The 20,483-nt window shown below is 35.5% G+C and overlaps 1 protein-coding gene across 1 annotated transcript in view; it reads left to right on the forward strand.

Moving 5' to 3' along the window:
• TRMT11 (tRNA methyltransferase 11 homolog) overlaps positions 1-20,483 on the forward strand; it is a 62,019-nt gene that overhangs the window by 22,254 nt on the left and 19,282 nt on the right. The window contains exons 8-12 of the mRNA XM_079938733.1: positions 6,389-6,469; positions 9,678-9,842; positions 11,183-11,255; positions 11,381-11,512; positions 18,963-19,083. Coding sequence (XP_079794859.1) covers positions 6,389-6,469; positions 9,678-9,842; positions 11,183-11,255; positions 11,381-11,512; positions 18,963-19,083 — 572 coding nt within the window. The remainder of the gene's footprint in view (positions 1-6,388; positions 6,470-9,677; positions 9,843-11,182; positions 11,256-11,380; positions 11,513-18,962; positions 19,084-20,483) is intronic.

Genomic DNA, 20,483 nt, shown 5'->3' on the forward strand with positions numbered 1-20,483 from the left:
AGGGTTATCCAGTGTAGAAATCTCATGAGATTCAAACTCAAGCAGTCTAACTCCAGAGCTCGTGCTCTTTACTATCATAATGCTGCCTCTCTCAGCCTTAGGATCTGCCAGCCAGCTATTGTACCATAAACTAACTTGAGGAATACAATCCCATGTCATTAGGAGCAAATAGAATCAAGGTCAAGAGATTCTAACTGGTGGAATTATTTCCTGTGTTGTTGAATTAATCTTAGTGAGTCTCTCTTCTGCTATTCCACCATTGTCTTCATATATCCCACCCCCAACATACTACTATACCTATTCCTTTCTTTCCTATCCTCATTATCCTGAGTGCCTCCCCAACTTTTTGAACTTTACAGGAAATAATGCCAAACTGATAGAAAAGTTACAAGATTAAAAATAGAAGAAAGCACACACACATATCCTTGACCCAGAGTAGACTGTTGTTAAAATTTGGCATCATTTGCTTTATCATTTATTTTCTCATTATGTTTATATACAAGTAAGTTGCATCCATTACATCCCTTTACCTCTCAAAGACTTGGAATGTGTTTCTTAAGAATAAGGATATTCTCGGGCTTCCCTGGTGGCACAGTGGTTGAGAGTCCACCTGCCGATGCAGGGGACGCGGGTTTGTGCCCCGGTCCGGGAAGATCCCACATGCCGTGGAGCAGCTGGGCGCGTGAGCCATGGCCGCTGAGCCTGCGCGTTCGGAGCCTGTGCTCCACAGCGGGAGAGGCCACAACAGTGAGAGGCCCGCGGACCGCAAAAAAAAAAAAAAAAATAAGGATGTTCTCTTACATAACCACAGTATAGTTTTCAGTGTTAGTAAATGTACTATTAATACAGTAGTTTAGTGTTTGTATTCCATTTTTGGTAATTGACCCACTGATGTCCCTTTATACCATCTGTTTTCCTTTCCAGGTATTGTATTTTGTTGTTAACATTTCTTTGATCCCTTGATGTGGAGTATATCCAGAATCTTACTTTTTCTTTTATAAAACTTACAATTTTGAAGAATACTATCCCTCCTCTCTTTATTTTTTATCCAGAATGTTCCTTATTTTGGGTCAACCAAACATATACATGTTTTAGAAATTGTGAGTTTTCACATATACTACAAATTCTGGTCTAACCGTACAGATTTCTTTTTTTTTTTTTCACTTAACTTCACTTAGTATTTCTTAGAAATCACTTCCTTTAGTTCATAGAGATTATCTTTGTTCTTTTTTATAGTTGTACTCCATGGGTTTATGTACTGTAATTTAGTCAAACAATCACCTCAACTTGGATATAGGTAGTTTCCCATATTTCACAGTTACAAATAATGTTTGCAATGAATAATCTGTACATATATACTTTCACAGTGTTGGAAGTATAGCTCCAGGGTAAATTCCTAGAATTAGGATTGCTGGGTTGAAGAATGTAAGCGTATGTAGTTTTGTTAAATGTGGCCAAATTACTCTCCATTATACCATCTTGCCTTCTCGCCAGCAATATATGAGGCCCTGTTCCCTCACAGCCTCACCAGCAGAGTATATTGTCAGGCTTTTGAAATTTGCCGGTTTGTTGGGTGAAAATGTTATCTCAGTGAAGTGTTCATTTGTATTTCTCTTACGAGTGAAATCTAATCACTTTTTCTATTTTAAGGTCCAGTTTTATAACGTTTTTGGAATTATCTCCAAATCTTTTGCCTATTTTTCTGTAGACTTTTTGATTCCCCCCCCTTATTTTAAAAAATACTTTATATTTTAGTCACTCTCCCCCTTTTTTCCTGTTTTATGTATATAAATATGTAAAATATTTTCTCCCAGTTTGCCCTTTATGTTTTGACTTTGCATGTAATTGTTTTTTTTGTCAGGCAAAAACTTTCCCGCTACATCCAATTTGTAGAGGAATTCAGCTCTGTTTTCTGGTACTTTAGTAGTTTTGATTTTTTTCCTTTTAGATCTTGAATGCATTTGGAGTTTATTTTCTTGTATGCCATGAGGAATTGATTTAATTTATCTTTTTCCAAATGGTAACCCTCTATTAATTCTTAATCTTGTTCTTGGACTTCTAAAACCTTTTCCTGTGAAGTGATTCTTTGAGATACATACATGTACGTGTTTAGTATGCACACATACACATAGACCAGACCATAAAGTTCAAAAATAGTTACCAGTATGGGTAAAATTTCCTTCCTTTGATGTAGACGAGGCTGGGCATATTATGAAATGCTAACTTCCATAGCAGTCAAGGTGTTGACTATTTTTAGTGTGGTAAGGGGTGAGCAGACCTGCCCCTAATTTGCTTTAAGGCTGCTCCTTAGGGTGGGTAGCATATCTTGGTCATTTGACTGTTTATACTGTATAGGACAATTAATGGAAAATTAATTGCAATATGTAGGACAGTTAATGGAAAATTGCAAGAGGAAGATCTTTGCAAAGATGCTGCTAAAATACATTTCATAATTTGTGTTTGTTGTTTAAGCATAGCTTTAAGACTTTAGCTAGTTTTTGGTGCTTTTGTTTTATAACTGTTAATGGCTAATAATTGAGAATAGGCACAGTTCTTAAGCAGTTTGTCCTCTTTACTGGACCTTTTGTCTCTTCGATGGGTAGTACCTTCTGAAGGATTGGAGAAATAAGTAGCCTTGTGCCCTCCTCCATGGTCGTAGTTTTTCATAAGTATTGGATGATATTCTTTTCCTTTTTTAGTATTTTTGTTTTAATTCAAATGTATGATATCCCTTTTCCATTCTAAAGCTACAAAATAGATGTTTATTAGTTTCCTGAAGGCTTTACCCACAGACTACTTATGGCTTGTGATGGTCTCAAGGTTATAGAGTAGGTTAGAAAGCTTCTGGGAAGTTGAAAGGAGAGATATAATCTTTTCCTCCCTAAATACCTTTCCTTTTCCTTTTAGACAGTCTGTTCTCTTGTCTAGAATGACATTATGAGCTACAGAAACACACTTTCATTTCCATTTTAGCAAATACATTGATTCTCATTATAGTAAGATTTATTTTAAGTTGTACATCTCCATTTTCTCAAGGGGGAAGATGTATATCGTGGGTCAGCTGTCAGTAATTAGGAAGTACTGCTGTTCTAATATGAACATTGCTAAAGGAATGATCAGCATGCATAAGTTGAATACCTATAATGGCACAGGCCTGCCTGTGATGTGATACAAGACTCGTGAATTGTATACAACTCTTATTAACTGAGTATGCAGCCTTACTTAATTTAATTTGTTTAATAACAAATTTTACTTTTGTGTATCTAATTAGTAGGCTAATGAATATTTACTTCAATTGCTGCTGACCCTAAAGGAAGTTATATAGTATAGCGTACCATAAGAGCAAAGAGAGTGAGTTTTAAATCCTTACTCTGTCAGTTACTATATGACTTTGAACAAGATGCTTTACTTGTCTGGGCCTCAATTCCATCATTTGTGAAATGGTAATAAGTAATATATTGTGAGGTTAAGTGAGGTAATATATGTATATGAAATTCTTAGGAAATTGTATGATGGATGGAAGACAGTCAATTGACCATACTGTTGATCATTTTTTAATTATTTTTTTAAGCACTTAGATACCTTTTTGATGATATAGCTAATAGCTAACCTTTTGTTAGATATAGCTAATATTGAATGGTGATGATGAACAATTTGGCCATGAATTCATTTTCTAGTTCCTTCTTTGGCTGATTTCCAAGATATTCATAATTTGCAACTATTGGCAAATTGTGGCAGCAGGCAAGGTAATTGAGGGTTAAAATTGTAAACTTCTAATTCTTTGTTCATAATGAAAATAATTGGCACAAGTGTGTGCCGATGTCTGTAGGTGCAGTGATGTAGCTCTGCAGCCCTAGCTCTGATTGCTTTTCCCTTTCCCCTCTCTCAAATGAGTCCACTCCTTTAGTAGTTAAGAATATACCCAGGAGACTATTGTGTACTCCTTGCCTGTTCTACTTTCAAGTGGCTCATACGTTTAAGGAAAGGAGTAAAACTTTGAAATTTTGTCATTGCAGATGATAGACATGGGAGCAAGTATTGAGAAGCCCACTGTCTACCTCTGAGAGGAGACTATGAGGAGGAAAAGAGAAAGTTAGCAGAGAGATAATGGATCTCTGTAGGTCTTTGTGAGAATCTCTGCTTCCCATTTTATCCACAACTCTTTGTAGACCCCTTTTCCTGAGTCTCATAGTTTGGTGTAATCTCTGTTTTCTGGCAATATCCTTTTGCTTAAGCTGCTAGTTTAATTTATGAGTTGTTTTTGTTTGTTTGTTTGTTTTTATTAAGGATTACATAGGGGACATAGTATTACAATTTTTCTTCCTTTTCTTTCGGCAAAACCAAAGCCCAGTTCTCATTTTCACATTTTTATAAGGCTTTCCACTTAAATCTCTACAGATGAAACTCATAAATTTGTTTCTATATCATAATTCAGTTATTGTGTCCTTTTACCTGTAAGATATTACCCTAACCTTAAACTGGTTACTATTTAGGTAATAAGACATTAAAATGCTGATTTGCTAGTCTAGATCACATATGTGGTATTTTTACACTTGATAGCTAATAAGAAATTGGGTGAGTCATGTTATCTGCCCCCTCAACACTTCACCCCCTCCGTTTTATCACCCCTTCTTCCACCAAAAAGCTTCCAAGGAAACTCCAACTGAGGTATAACTAAACGTGAAAATGCTTCAATTTAATTAAAAAAATAACTAGATGATTAACGGTGATTACCCAGTGACCAGTTCAGAGAAGCTAATTTATATTGATTTTATTTGAAACTTGAAAAGCTTTTAAAGGGCACAAAGTTAACTAACAGATGTAGTCTAACAGATTATTCATCTCCTTTCAGCAGTGTACTCTAAATTGGGTCTTCTCAAAACTCACTCTAACCAAATGGATAAGGTTCTGTTTAAGGAACACAGGAAAGCTTTTCTGTTCCCCTTGACAACTAGTTCTTCTAGGTGAGTATCTGCCTTAATTGGCAGAATTGTAGTAATTCCTCTAATATGGGTGAAGTGATTTTTGTATTTCAAGTCATTACTAAATATAGTACCTTTCCTAAATATGGACTGTTCCATTTATAGGCTAAGAATTATGAGGGCTTACTTAACCTTACCTCCTCAAACAAATGCTTTTTGTAGTTAGTATGAGGGAACCTAGGTTTTGGTTTCTGCTGTACTTTTAGTCTTCCATTTCTCTTATTCATGGCTCCATTAGGTAGTAGTTATAATATTTTTCATTGAGCAAAGTATTTTTAAGTATATGTTACCAAACTATGTTTTAAATGGCTATGGAAGGAACACATTCATTTATAGACCTTGACCCTCTGGAGGCACTACCCATCTTAATTTTAGAGATTACATTTCAAAAGGATATAATGGAAAGAGCCCTAGTTATTTCCCCATATCCAAGTTTGTGCATAGGCTAAGAATATTTTTCTGTATATTTCTGATTTCAGTTTGGCTGACAGATAGTTCTGCAGTATAACTATTAGGACTTACCCAAGTACTAAGAACATTTTTAATTTGGATAATTAAAAAAGTGAAGTTCATTGAAAAGAACAATTATTAAGATATTTAACTTTGTGAATTTTTATTCTTAAACAATTTAAAAATATTATACCTTTTAGTTTAAAGGATTTCATTAATTTTTAATCTTTATAAGGATGTTCCTTCATATGTGAACTGGTCACACCTACCAAATTACTTAGTCTAGTCAAATCGTGTTAGGACATCTGTTCTTTCTTTGTTCACAGCACTAAGTAAACAGAAAATTCATTGTATTAACTATTTTTGTGTATGTCTGATAACAGTTATTCAGAAATTTGTATCTACAGTTTAAAATCAGATAATTACCTCACTGACAATAGGAGTAACTGTTTGTTGTCCTCATATTTTAAGTTTTGTAAGAATTAATCTCTTATATATTAATTATGCCCTCTTTAAGTTATTTGAAACTCTGACTTGAGTGAGAATTAAGCCCAATTGTCAGACTTATTTATTGGCAGCTCTTTGTGTAGCAGCCTTGTATGTTCATTGTAAGAAAGGAGCAAGATGCTTTTGTATAGACTTCTCAAAATAAGATGAAAATGTTTAAATACACATTATTTTGACCAAGAAAAGGATAATTTTCCCAGAGTAGTGCTGTTTAAAGTAATAATGCCAGGGCATATATTAATTCCCTGCTTTGTGACCAGTGTGATGAGCACAGCTTAGGGGGTTGTTTTTTCAGTTCTGAAGCCTACTAAATATGGCCGGAACCAATGTCATTCTAGGGTACTCTGCCTACAGCTGGTTTGTAAGAATTTGGATCAGATTAAATAGGGGAAGAAATAAGAGTCTGGGACTTTCTGGTTAACAGATCACAATTGTGTGATTTTTTTCAGGTGGCCTTCTGATAGCATCTGCTCATTTTGGTGCATATGTATATGGGACAGACATAGACTACAACACCGTTCATGGCTTGGGTGAGTAGTGGTTCTAGACAGTGTTACAGTCTTTGCTCTTGTACCAAATGTGCCTTTAAGATACTTAAATAGTTATATATGGCATTATACATCTATTTTTAATGTTACAGTGTTGTGATATAGTTTTAGTTATTCTTACAACAATAAGACTTCATTGGGTATCTGCTTTTTATGAAGTGATCCAGTGTGAGCAAAATGACCCCCGGGGAAACACAAAGATGAGTAGGAAAAATCCCTCCTCTCAGAGCTATTTTTGGTCTTAGATTTTTAAAAAGTAGGCAATCAATAAGGTTGTAAAACTTTTGGGTTGGGAAGGAAGTGGGAGAGGGACTAGTCATTTTTAATTAGCATATTCATGTTAGTGAAACAGAGTTTCTACTTAACAATTATCACCGTTCTTTTATTCAGCAGTCATATGTGTATACTCTAATTTCTAGTCCTTGAGTACCATACATGTTTTTAATTTCATAACTGACCGAAACATCTTTGAGACAGTTAAGGTGACAGTAATAGTAAAGATTCTGCATTAGACTGAGGGTAATTTGAGATAAGCATCTGCTTGCTTTTGAGGCAATTTTGGAAAATACTTTAAAATCTAGAAGCTTTGCTAATGAAGTGTGATTGGATGAAATTGAATCAAACAAAATATTTCTTCATAGCTGAATAGTATTAAAAATGTAAAGTTTCTTTGAAATTGTAGTTATGCTGGTATTTCATTGTTGTAACTAGAATCAGCCTATAAAACATGCTTTTCCTCTTACTCACCCAGTGTAAATTATTATATAGGTGAGAATTTATTAGACTTTATTTTCTTTTGCTTAAGTAATTTGATATATTGTATTTGATGAACTGTCTTTTTTCCTACCTTGCTATAAAGAATTTAGTACTATAAGGAGAATGAGTAACATTTTATAAAGTTCACCTAAATGGGCTAACCAGAAAAAGATAGTCTTTGTCTGCAGTATGTTAGAGTAGACAAAGTGCTAAGAAGAATTATTCCTGTTTGCTTTTAGTAGAAGCAGTATGTTTGCTTTAAGGATATTGTCCTATATAATTCATTTGAATTTTTATTTATTAGAGTTATGTTTAAAAGTTATGTGATAACCTTTCAGTCTACTTGGGTAGAATTCTGACTGAGGTAGAGTTTCCTCAGAGCTTATCCAAGATGCTGTTAGATATGCCCTCTGCTTCCTATGCTTCTAATCTCTTACTATACTCTCAAATACTTCCAAGTTTCTTCTATTTTAAAAATACAGAACTTTTTCTATCAATTCTATAGGGATCCTCCTAGCTACTACTTTGTTTTCCTCTTCCTTTTACCAAAGTGTTTCTTTTTCTTTTTTTAAGAGATTGAGTTTTTAAAATTAATTAATTAATTTATTTATTTATTTATGGCTGTGTTGGGTCTTCGTTGCTGCGCTCAGGCTTTCTCTAGATGTGGCGAGCGGGGGCTACTCTTCGTTGTGGTGCGCGGGCTTCTCATTGCAGTGGCTTCTCTGTGGCGAAGCATGGGCTCTAGGCACGTGGGCTTCACTAGTTGTGGCGCGTGGTCTCCGTAGTTGTGGCTTGCAGGCTCTAAAGCGCAGGCTCAGTAGTTGTGGTGCATGGGCTTAGTTGCTCCCCGGCATGTGGGATCTTCCAAGACCAGGGCTCAAACCCATGTACCCTGCATTGGCAGACGGATTCTTAATCACTGCACCACCAGGGAAGTCCCCAAAGTGCTTCTTTCATTTTTTTAAAATAAATTTATTTATTTTTAGCTGTGTTGGGTCTTCGTTCCTGCATGTGGGCTTTCTCTCTAGCTGTGACGAGAGGGGGCTCCTCCCTGTTGCGGTGCAAGTGGCTTCTCTTGTTGCGGAGCACGGGCTCTAGGCGTGAGGGCTTCAGTAGTTGTGGCTCATGGGATCTAGAGCGCAGGCTCAGTAGTTGTGGCACATTGGCTTAGTTTCTCCACAGCATGTGGGATCTTCCTGGACCAGGGCTCAAACCGTGTCCCTTGCATTGGCAGGCGGATTCTTAACCACTGTGCCACCAGGGAAGTCCCCCAAAGTGCTTCTTAAAAAGACTAGTTTATTTGCTATTCCTCTTCTTCATCTCTAACTGCCTTCTGCCTGTTATTTTTCAGCTTGCATGCCTACTGAAAAATCTTACTACAGATCTACAGTATTTGGCAGTGTTGACCTTCATAAAGCAGCCCTTGGTTTCCTAGACAGTGGCTTCATTGGGTGGTACTCTGATTTCTTTGTTTTGATCTCAGTCTCCTGAAGGCCCTGCAGTTTTCTTCAATGTCTGTTTATATGTTGCTTTTCTCCAGGCATCTCTTGTTGACCCCTTTTATCACACTACATATTGTGCAGAGTCATGTCATTCTTCTTTTGCTTTTTAAGTTTTGTTTTTATTGTGAAGTAGATCATAATACAGAAGAGTTTATTAAAATAACAAGAGTAATTATCGAACAAACATTTATGTAATTGCCACCTAGGTTAATCAGAAATATCATTCATTCTTACAGATTTAACTTAAGTTTATATACTGACATCTCTCAGGTATATGTATTCTGGCCTCTACCTACCTGCTGAATATCTCTTTCTGAAGCTTCTGTAGGTACCTCAAGGTATATCAAGATTGATGTATCTCAAATGAATCTCATTCTTTCCTAGATTTTCTTTTCCTCTTGGTTTCTCAGATCTTAATTGATGGTATCATCATCCACTCATGTCTCCTAAACTAAAACTTTTGAACTTCTTCCTTGAGTCCCCCACTTTAACACTTCATCTCTTGTGTTCTTGTTTTACCTCCTCTGTCCATGGTCACAGCTCCTGCATTTCCCAAGTTAGCTCTCTTCATTTCTGTTCCATTTATCTAATTCGTCAGTGTTTCTACACTGCTAGAGGAAAGGGACCATGTTCTGTTTAACTCTGTGTCTTTATTAGTACGCTTTGAATGCATTAATTATTGAATGAGTGTTTTAAGGCAGTTTTATGTGAAAGGATAGGTAGACATCAGTACAGTTTACTTTTTGAAACATTTTTTACAATAAGTTAAAATAAAAATAATTGTTCCTTGTATAAATAAAATTAAGATTTGAAATGAAAGCAAGTTTTATTTGATTAAATATAGGTTTAGATAAGTTAAACGTTACTTTTAGCCAAATGACGAGGTAAGAATGTTGTTTGTTAGTTCTGTCTTCCTTTTTCTTTCCCTTCAGGAAAGGCTAGTAGGAAAAACCAGAAATGGAGAGGACCAGATGAAAACATTAGGGCAAATCTTCGTCAATATGGTTTAGAGAAGTATTACCTTGATGTCCTGGTTTCAGATGCATCTAAACCTTCTTGGAGGAAGGGCACATACTTTGATGCAATCATCACTGATCGTAAGTTTATTTTTATACAAAAGTAGGAGTAGGATTAGGTTCCTAAAGTCATTTACATTTAAATTACAAAATTTATCAGTACAACAAAGAAAGCCAACTTGTATTAGTATTCCCCTTACCCCTGACTTCTTCACATAGTGAGAAGGAAAAAATTATGAATGTAGGGCAGGACACCAATTTAACTAAGTGGTTTTGATTTTTTAAACTATATGTATTAACTTGTCATCCCTTTTTCTCTTCGGCTTATTTTTTAAGACATAAATTTGTTTTTATATTTGTTTTATATTTGACCGTAATTGGTTATTAGTGTAGCAACTGGAGCCAAAATGTCATTTGCAATTATGGTATCACATTTGAAGAAGAAAGTTTCAGATATCTCCCATTTCTCTATGTGTAAGCTTTTATATTTTGTTGTTGTTGTTGTGCCCGTTGTAACTGGCATCTCCTTTATAGAGTTAAAAGAAATTTGGGTGTGACCCACTGTGCTTGTGAACCCACTGAGCTTCAAGAATGTGCATGAGAACTTGTTTTCTCATGCCATGTGAGTTCTTGGGCTTTTCAGGCATCCTATCTAAGAATAAATCTACCTTTTCTATAGTATTTGGCAGTAAATCTGTATATAGTGGCATATAGTATCTCAACCCTTCCATCTCAGACCTTTTCAGTTCTTTGGTAACTTAGATATTTTCAAATCTAACAAAAGAAAAATTAGCAAGTATGAATATACTTTTGAAAATTGAGTGACTTTTTATTAATAATCTACTTTATTATTTGCTCTCACTCTCTATGTGTATTTATAAAAATACGTAATTTTTTTCCTGATCAATTGAGAGTAAGTTGTATACATCATGGCCCTTCACCGCCCCCCCATACTCCAGTGTATATTTCCTAAGAATAGGGATAGTCTCTTAGATAGCCAAAGTACAGTTACCAATTTCAGTGAATCGCTAATTCTTTAATCTGTAGTTTCTCATCCAGTTTTGTCAATTGACCCAGTAACATCCTTTATAGCATGTTTTTCCCTGAAGTGCAGTATCCAGCCTAGTGTCAGGTATTGCCTTTAGTAGTCATATCTTTTAACCCTCCTTTAGTTTGTAACATTTTCACAACCTTTCTCTGTCTTTTATGACATTGACATTTTGAAGAATACAGTCACCTGCTTGCCTGCCCTCCCAGTGTTTTAAATAGAATGTCCCTCTTGTTATGCATTCTCAGCTGGAATATTGCATAGGTGATGTATCCTTCTCAGGGTGTCATATCTGGAGGCACATGATGTCCATCTGCTTTGCAGTGGTGATTAGGTGACTTTTGACTATCCGTGTTACCTGTTTTCTGTCTAGCTCCATATGGTATTAGAGAGTCTACAAGAAGAACAGGTTCACAAAAGGAAATACCAAAGGGGATAGAAAAATGGTAAGTAAAAGTTAAATATGGTATGTTACTACTTTGGGAAGAAGCATATTGCTTTTTTTTAATTAACTTAGTTTAATAGTCTTAAAGTTTTTCACTGATTTTGAAATTTTGTTTTCTTTGTCTAGTCCAGAAAGCCACGTTCCTGTTTCCTTGAGTTATCATCTGAGTGATATGTTTTTTGACCTGTTAAACTTTGCAGCTGAGACCCTCGTATTAGGTGGAAGACTAGTCTATTGGTTACCAGTGTACACACCAGAGTATGTAATATTAAATAATTTTACTTTTAATTATTTAAAATATTAAATAATTTTACTTTTTCTTATGGTATTTGTATATCTAGCATACTTTTTTTCCCTGTCTCTAATCATATTCAGGGTAAATATCTTTGTGTTTAATGTGTATGATGGCCTTCATTTACCAACACGCTGCATAAAACAGGCCCCTTCTTCTTATTGATTGAATTGCTTTGAACTTTTTATTTTACATCAGGGGTTGGCAAACTACAGCCTGTGAGCCTGATATGGTTTTCAGCCTGTTTTTGTAAGGCACTTGAGCTAAGACTGGTTTTTACCTATTTAAAGGATGATTAGAAAAGAAAAAAACAACAAAGAAGAATATGTGTCAGAAACACATGTGGTCCACAAAGGCTAAAATATTTACTATCTGGCCTGTAAGAGCAAAAGTTTGCCCCTGTTGTATATCATACTTAGCTCGGGGCCTGTGTGTTCAATAGCTCTTTGGCCAGGCCATAAACTTAGATAAATTTTAACAACTTAGCTGAGTGATTCATCTATCTACTGCTAGTTAGCTTGAATATATATTGGCTCTTATGATCACCGTAAATGCAGTAAAATCTTTTTTAAAAGCTAAGACCAAACAAACTAAGAGCTATGCATATATTTAAAGCCCTGATTATGTTCAACATTATTGGTTTGGGTTTTATTATTCAGTAGTTATTAATTATAAACAGAGCTGTGTACACCAACAATGAAAGACAAGATGTGTTGACAAAACAGGATCTTTAGATTTGAAAGGCAGTGTCAAGCTGAAAATTTGGCTATTTGTTCAAGATGCTATAGATATCTTTTTTAGAAATTATTTTAATTTCTATATTTACTATACATAATTGTACAAAAAGCATTTTAGACCAGTGTTTTCTTGTTTGTCTTTTCATAATGGTTGATGGTCCCTCAGCAGTTGGAAGCTATGCTTTTTTGTTGTTTCTTTTATAAATGTTTCATTGGGAGCTACCAGGACCTAACTTTATTTTTTTATTATTATTATTTTAAAATAAATTTATTTATTTATTGGCTGCATTGGGTCTTCGTTGCTGTGCACGGGCGTCCTCTAGTTGAGGTGAGCGGGGGCTACTCTCTTCATTGCAGTGCGTGGGCTCTAGACACACAGGCTTCAGTAGTTGGGGCTCACGGGCTCTAGAGCACAGGCTCAGTAGTTGTGGCCCAGGGGCTTAGTTACTCCACGGCATGTGGGATCTTCCTGGACTGGGGCTTGAACCTGTGTCCCCTGCATCGGCAGGCGGATTCTTACCCACTGCACCCTCAGGGAAACCCTGATCTAACTTTAGTTTTGCATCTTGTTTATCAGCTAATAAGACTGTACACATTCATACCCATACCCCTTAACACAGGGCTTATGTTCTGTTAAGAAATTAATTATTTCTTAATTTTGGAAATAAGAGAAATTAATTCCAAGGAGTGAAATGACTTGTCTAAAATTAAAAGCTAGCTAGTTTATTGTTTTCATTATTCCTAGTGCTGTTCACATAATTCAAGATCTTGCCAAGATCTCAGGTGTCTGGTATGTGGAGTGATAGATGGTGTTTTATTAATATTTTCAGAGAAAAAAAATATTTTCAGAGAAGAGCATATTTGTTTATTTTGATTCAAAAGTGGTTTCTGCCTTAGACAAGCTGAACTCCAGCAGCAAACTAACTTGTCTTTTTGTTTTAATTCAAGTTTTCAGAGCTGGAATTTTAAAAAAATTATTTGAAATAAATTTCAAATTTACAGAAAAGTTTCAAATGCAAAAAACTCCCATCTCTCCCCCATCCAAATTTTCCAACTATTAACATACACCTCCTCTACCCCCCTTTCCTCACCCATTACGTTAATCACACGCCCATTATCATTAATCATTTTTGGAACTATTTGAGAAGTTGCAGATATGATGCCCCATCACCCCTGCGTATTTCATTGCATTTCTCAGAAGCAAGAGCATTGTTGTCAAATCACCATCAACCCCTGAAGTCTGGAAGTCAGCATTGATAGTGCTGCTGTCCAGATCATGGACCCCAGTCAGATATTACTGATTGCAGTCTCTCTAGGAAAATGTACTGCATTGACCCCTCATGTCATTCTCCTCCAGTCTGGAATATTTCCTCAATCTTTCCTTATCTTTTGTGTCCTTAACAGTTTTATAGAGTACAGGGCTTATATTGTGAAGGTTGACCCCTAACCCGGTCCATCTGATGTTTCTTCCTTGACCAGACTCAGGCAATGCTCTTGGTAGAAATACCACAAAAATGATACTGTGCTCTTAGTGCACTGCATTATGGGGCACACAGAGCCAACCTCTACGGGAGGTCTTAAACTTGATCATCTGGTCATGTTCTCTGTCAGGTTTCTCCGCTGTGAGTTATCATGTTCTTCTCGATTGGTATTTCCCAGGGGGAGGTATCACAAGATTACACCAATATCTTGTTCTTCATCAGGTGACTACTCACATTGACAACCACCATAATGATGACTTTTCTATTCCATCATTCCTTCTGCATTTTAAGTTGGCATTCTACTATAAGGATTAGTTTTCCCTTCCCTCCCATTAATTTATTAATTTATACTGGTATGGAGTCATAGATTCCTATATTATTCATTGGGTTATACTTTATTACTATCATTATTTTGTTGTTCAAATTGTCCCAGATTTATGATCAGCAGGAGTCCCTCTGAGGTGGCTCCTCTGTCCTTTGAAATATCCTCATTAGTTTTTGTGTGTTTCTTATATTCTGGCATTTCTGACTTTCCACTATTTTGTAGTTTATTATTTAATTATAATTGAAATTAAATGTGGTTATGAATATCTTCTGTAATTCTTTTATTTCTTTCTTTTTTATAAAAAGTCAAACTGGAGGCACTTTCAACTATTTTAGTATTTCTGAAGACCTTAAAAAATGGCCACTGGGTATTTCTTCAGTGACTTCTCTTTTAATAATTTTCGACAAGGGGAAATTTCCAAGTCCATATAACCAAAGCGATTTTTTAGAAGTAAAAAAAGGCACGTTTTTGTCGTTTTTTTTTTTTACCTTAGATGTTTTATCAAAGGACAAATTTCATCCAGGCTAGGACACACATGGAAAGACTCCTATGGCATTTACTTCCCTGACTTATTTGTCAGGTCTTCTGATGTTCATAACTAGACTTCTGTTGTGCCTTCTCCTCCCCTTAACTCAAAGTGATCTTATTAATGAACTTAGTTTGTCTTGCGTTTATATTAGGGAATGAACTATTTTCACTTTTGCAGTAAACATAATCCAAAGTATTTACTCTTTTTAAAATAACACAGTATTAGATGAACTTAAAACTAAAGTCATCTGCAAAAGTTTGAAATAACGTTCTTGCTTCTGAATTAAACAATTTAGAATTAGTTTGGTTATGTTGTATTGCATATATAGCTTTTTATTAGACTAAGAATAAAGAATTCATTTTAAAATTGTACCTTAGCACAGCTTAATTTGAAAACTTTTGTATTTTTGGTATAGTGAATGTAGGCTTTTAGTCCTACTATTGAATTAATTTACTCAGCCAAATCCTGTTATATGATTGAAGTTTAAAAATAAGACTCGCACATTATAATCAAGTTAAGGTATTATTCATTAAACCCAGAACATTTTTATTTTTTTTAAACCCAAGACATTTTGAAAGGTATAAGACGATAAAAACAAAATACTACCTAACAGCTTAGTTATTTGTGAAGAATTGTCAGAACTGATGATTGAAAAAGGATTTTCTCACTATTTGGTAATTTAAATTGTGGTGAAGAAACTGCTACTCAACAAACTTCTGCTTCCTCTAGTCCAGATTCTCCCCACTCTAGTATACTGTATTTTTGGCCAGCATCAAGACACTCTGTATATGTTATGTCCTTCAACCTTTATTTATTCTGTACCCATTGCTTGATATACTGTTTCTTCTTTCCTCAGCTGTAAAATTCTAGTCATGTTTCAAGGCCTGGCTTAATTGTTACCACCTCTGTGACACTTTCTGAAACCTTCTAAGCAGAATTCATCAGTCCTTCATATGTGCTCTCCTAGTAGCTTACTCTTATTACTCATAGAGACTTACCACGTAAAATTATTCTTGACTTTTGGTATTTGTGAGTTTATTATTCACAATTTCAACTATTTGCAAATGACCCTGAAGATCTGTGTAACATTCATTTGGGCAGGGCATACATTCAACTTGTGTATTTGATGTTATAGGAGTTGCTAAGCTGTTGAGTGAGTGTAGCTTTTTGCCCAGGTTCCACATATCCCTATGTGTTGTTTTCTAATTGTCATTTATATACAGATAATGCTCTTGAAGTGATTAGAAACTGTGTTTCTTTGTGAAGGATGTCCTTTACTGGAAATCCAACTGCTAGTGCTTGTGATAAAAATGATGACAAAGTGAAGAAGTCTAATAAAGTACTCCAAAGTAAGATTTGGGGATAAAGTTTAATTGTGATAAAATGAATTTTGTGGTGGCTCAGAGCTACACAAAACAGAAACGAACATGTTGTTTTTCATCTTTCATACAGGAAACAGAGAAAAGTGATTCTTTTAAATTGTTTTCAGTAAGTGCTCCAATCAGCACAAAATCCGTTTCTCAAATGGGAAGTGAAACTCTAATGACATTTGGAAATAGTTAGCTTGAGTCATGAAGATTCACAGGAAAATAAATGGCTGTCAAAATTGATGGATGGAAAAGCTAGGGACCTATACACTTTTTTTTTCTTTTTTTAAAAAGGTTGAAATATAATTTGTATACCATGAAAGTCACCTTTTTAAAGTGTACAACTCCATGGTTTTTAGTATAACCTCAGAGTTATGCAACCATCACCACTGTCTAATTCTAGAACAATTTTTAAATAAATTTATTTTATTTATTTATTTTTGGCTGCATCGGATCTTCGTTGCTGCGCATGGGCTTTCTCTAGTTGCAATGAGTGGGGGCTACTCTTCATTGCGGTGCGTGGGCTTCTTTGTTGCGGAGCATGGGCTCTAGGCGTGTGGGCTTCAGTAGTTCTGGTGCGCGGGCTCAGTAGCTGTGGCTCGTGGGCTCTAGAGCGCAGGCTCAGTAATTGTGGCGCACAGGCTTAGTTGCTCTGCGGCATGTGGGATCTTCCTGGACTAGGGCTTGAACCTGTGTCCCCTGCATTGGCAGGTGGATTCGTAACCACTGCGCCATCAGGGAAGCCCTCTGGAACATTTTTATTATCCCAAAAAGAAACCCTTGTATGCATAAGCAGTCACTACTGCTCTTGTCCCTAGTAACCACTTATCTATCTCTGTGGATTTACCTATTCTGGCTGATTTAGATTTTAAATAGAGGCTTAGATTATAGGGGAATAGTACTAAAAACAGGGAATTAAGATGAGATACCATACTATCATAATAGTCTAGGCATAGTACAGATTTATAGCTTCTACTTAACAGATTGCAAACAGTCCATGAGTATGAAATATGTTAGTAAATATATAGTAAATAATTTTTAACTGCTGTTTTTTATTTTTTAGTGTGATATTTTGGGAGTACACTGTTAAATTGATTGGCTCATTCATATAATAGAGTAGTGGTTAAAAACAAGTTTGTTAATGATAATGATGACCTAAATGATGTCCTTTCATGCTTAAACTCAAAGTTCAAGTCAAAAAATGATCTAGAACATGTAAATGTTTTTCTGCTGTTAAGCCAAATGCCAATGACTTAGTTTCACCAGTTTAGCATTATTCATGTCATAAATATTAATTAAAATGGTATTGGTTTTGTACTTTGATTTAATTTATAAATTTGTTTTGGGCTTTATAGTTATATAAATTATATAAGCATGAGGAATTTATGTTTATATACATTTAAGAAACATTTTAATAAAAATACCTTGTCAATAAAAGGTATATAAATAAAATTTAATAAAAATACATTTTCCTTTGCCAAGAAATAAGATTTTTTTCTTTAAAAAAGGGTATGTTACTAAATTTGACAAGTTCAGACATTTCTAAACCCTGATGTTTGCAAGCCTAAGGTCAAAACTATATCTTCTCTTTGTTACCATTACTTAAGTCTGTCAACTATGGTGTAGAATGTATTCTTTCATATCATAAATGCTTTGTGTGAAGACTCCAAATTTGACATCAACTTAATGTCATAGGAGCACAACATTTCTGACTGTATAGTGAGCATTAGAGAATTATTAGGTGAGATGAAATCTGAAATGGCCATTATTTGTTGGAAAGCCCTAAGGAGGGAGGCAGAGAATGACTTCAAGAGAATTCCTTCCACTGATAATGAAGTGAAGTGCATTATGAATGTTGCTTGGTAAGTGGGTGATGAAAGTTTTGAGCATGTGGTCAAGGTAATGAGGGAGAGCTTGTCGAAGGTCACAGGGACCTAGAGAAATCAGTGAACAAGTGGTGGGGAAGACAGTGTTGATGCATTAGAATTGGCTGGTTGGATGGTGGTCCTTTACAGGAAGCGCTGATCAGCACCTTTCCCATTTTGGATCAGAGCTTTAAGATATCCCGTATAAGAAATGTTTGCAGGCTGTTTATCTAGAAACATATGAAGGTTTGCAAAGGAAAAATAAAAACTGGCAATCACAGTGTTCCTAAAGGTGCCCCTACCTAGTGAGCCCTCTCTCCTGCTGTTCTTCTGAATTCTGCTCCATAACTGTTTCCCCTACATTTGTTACCTGTTTCTTCTACCAAGATTAGTGCCAACAACCTATCAGACATGAAGTTCTGAACTACTGCACCCTGACTGTCCTGCTTTCTAGGTGTCGTCATCTTCATTCACTAAGTACATGTGCTGTACGGCAGCAAGCACCACTGCTCTTGATCATAACTTTGGTTTTATTTCATGGCAGAGGATTGATGTCATCTGTAGTGTTTAATTTAGTGGTAGTTTAGCTGAATAATCTTATATAACAAGGTTAATAGAGGTCTCAAGATGTCATAAAAAATTTTGCAGGGACATTTCATTTTAAAGGGGTATATGCTGTAGTGGACTTTCCTTTGGGAATTTATAAACATCCCCAGTTGAATCAGTCCCTCATGAATGTTAGGGGGTTGTTATGGAATGTATTTCTGTCTGTCTTATGTGCTCTCGTGGGATCCTTTAGGGTAGAATTGTCATCTTGTATTTCTGTGGTTTAAATGCTTGGCATTCTTCAATAAAACATACCTGTGTTCTCTCTCATCCTCATTATACAGGTAAAAACATTCAATTACTTTCTTTGGATGTGGTTATGTTAAATACTTTGCTTTTCATAAATGCAGATTGTTTATGGATTATATGGACAATTAGCATATGTGAAATAAAATGATACAGCATGTAGTGGGAGGACGTCCCATACCACACTGGATAACCCCCACGATGATCCTGTGCGGGGTGCACATGTGAGTGTCCCTAACAGTCAGCTACTCTTTCTTCAGATACACTGAAGAGATGGTACCCTGGCACCCTTGCTTGAAACTCATCAGCAACTGTGAGCAGAAGCTTTCCGGTCGCACATCAAGGCGCTTGATAACGATGGAAAAGGTGAAGGGATTTGAGGTAAGTTATCCTAGTGTTTTTCAGATAAATTCTGGAAGAATTAGAAGTAGATTTTTCTAGTTTTCCTCTAATGAAGTTTGGAAACGTTAGTCCTTGATTTTTTAAAAAATATTGACGAGTTCAGGAAGAGGTAAAAGTTGAGCAGGTTTGTGGCCTTTGGTGGAGTTCAGAGGGTAGGAATAGAATATAGAAGTTGAAGACTAGAAATAAAAGTTGACCTTTACTTTTCAGGCTTATTTGACATCCTTGGGCTAACTCAGTTATAAAACAGAGCACTCTTAATTAAACAACCATTGTCTAATTAGCGATGTACTAGTTACCATTTCTCCCCAAAGCAGAACCTACGTGATTGCAGACTGTACTGAAGAGAAAATGTCACTTTGTATAAAGGAGAAAGTAATTTGCCCCCATCTGTTAGGGTCCAACACGTGTTCTCTCTCTTTTTCTTTCTCTTTCTCCCCCACACATAATTCATTTAAGCTTGAGAAGAAAGAACAAAACATCTGTTACTTCATATCCAGATCAGAATTGATATGAATACCTCATACTGGAGCTTAATTAAATCTACAGAATGCTCATTGGGCTGTACTTATCTTGATTGACAACCAAAGCTCTTCCATATTCACTAGAAATTTGAGTCAGCCCCATCTTTGTTTTGGATTTGTAGGGCAAGCGGAGAAGAACAGGGTGTTACTGCCTGAGGATTTTGTCTTACTCATCCTTACTCTGCATTTGATATTTTTCATCTACTTCACAGCTTACGGGTTCTTTCACAATAATAAAAACTAATGTTTGTACAGTCCCTTTTGCATATATTATTTTACATATTTCTTGTTTTTGTCCTTTTAATTTCCATTTCCTGTCTGTCTCTAATTTAGACCCTTATTACCATATACCTGGTTTATGCTGATAATCTCCTAAATTACCTTTCTCCTTCCATTTTTCACACCTCTAGTTCCTACATGTTAAATAAATCTTCCTAAAACACTGCATTCGTTAAGTCACTTCTTGATGCAAAAATTTTCGTGACTCATTTTTATAAGAGTAAGGTTCAGAATCTTCAATGTGACAAAATTTCCTCAATAATTGGGCTCCAGTATCAGGGCATTTCTGAAGGCTAAGCTATGTGTATATATACATATACGTATGTGTGTGTGTGTGGGTGTGTATAAAGTTGATTGGTGTCCACTCTTACATATATGTGTATGTATGTATTTGTGTACATACATACATACATATGTAAAGGTATATGTGATGTAATTAAAATGAATGTCTGATAGTCATTTTAAACAAATACTAGAAGTTTATATGCAAGTAGCAGATATTCTTGGAGTGGCATCTTGTACTCAATATACTTATGTCATAATTATTCAGCATGTTCTTAAAACTTTTAGATTTAC

This window comes from Stenella coeruleoalba (genome assembly GCF_951394435.1).
Source record: "Stenella coeruleoalba genome assembly, chromosome: 12".
In the NCBI taxonomy this organism is placed as follows: domain Eukaryota; kingdom Metazoa; phylum Chordata; class Mammalia; order Artiodactyla; family Delphinidae; genus Stenella; species Stenella coeruleoalba.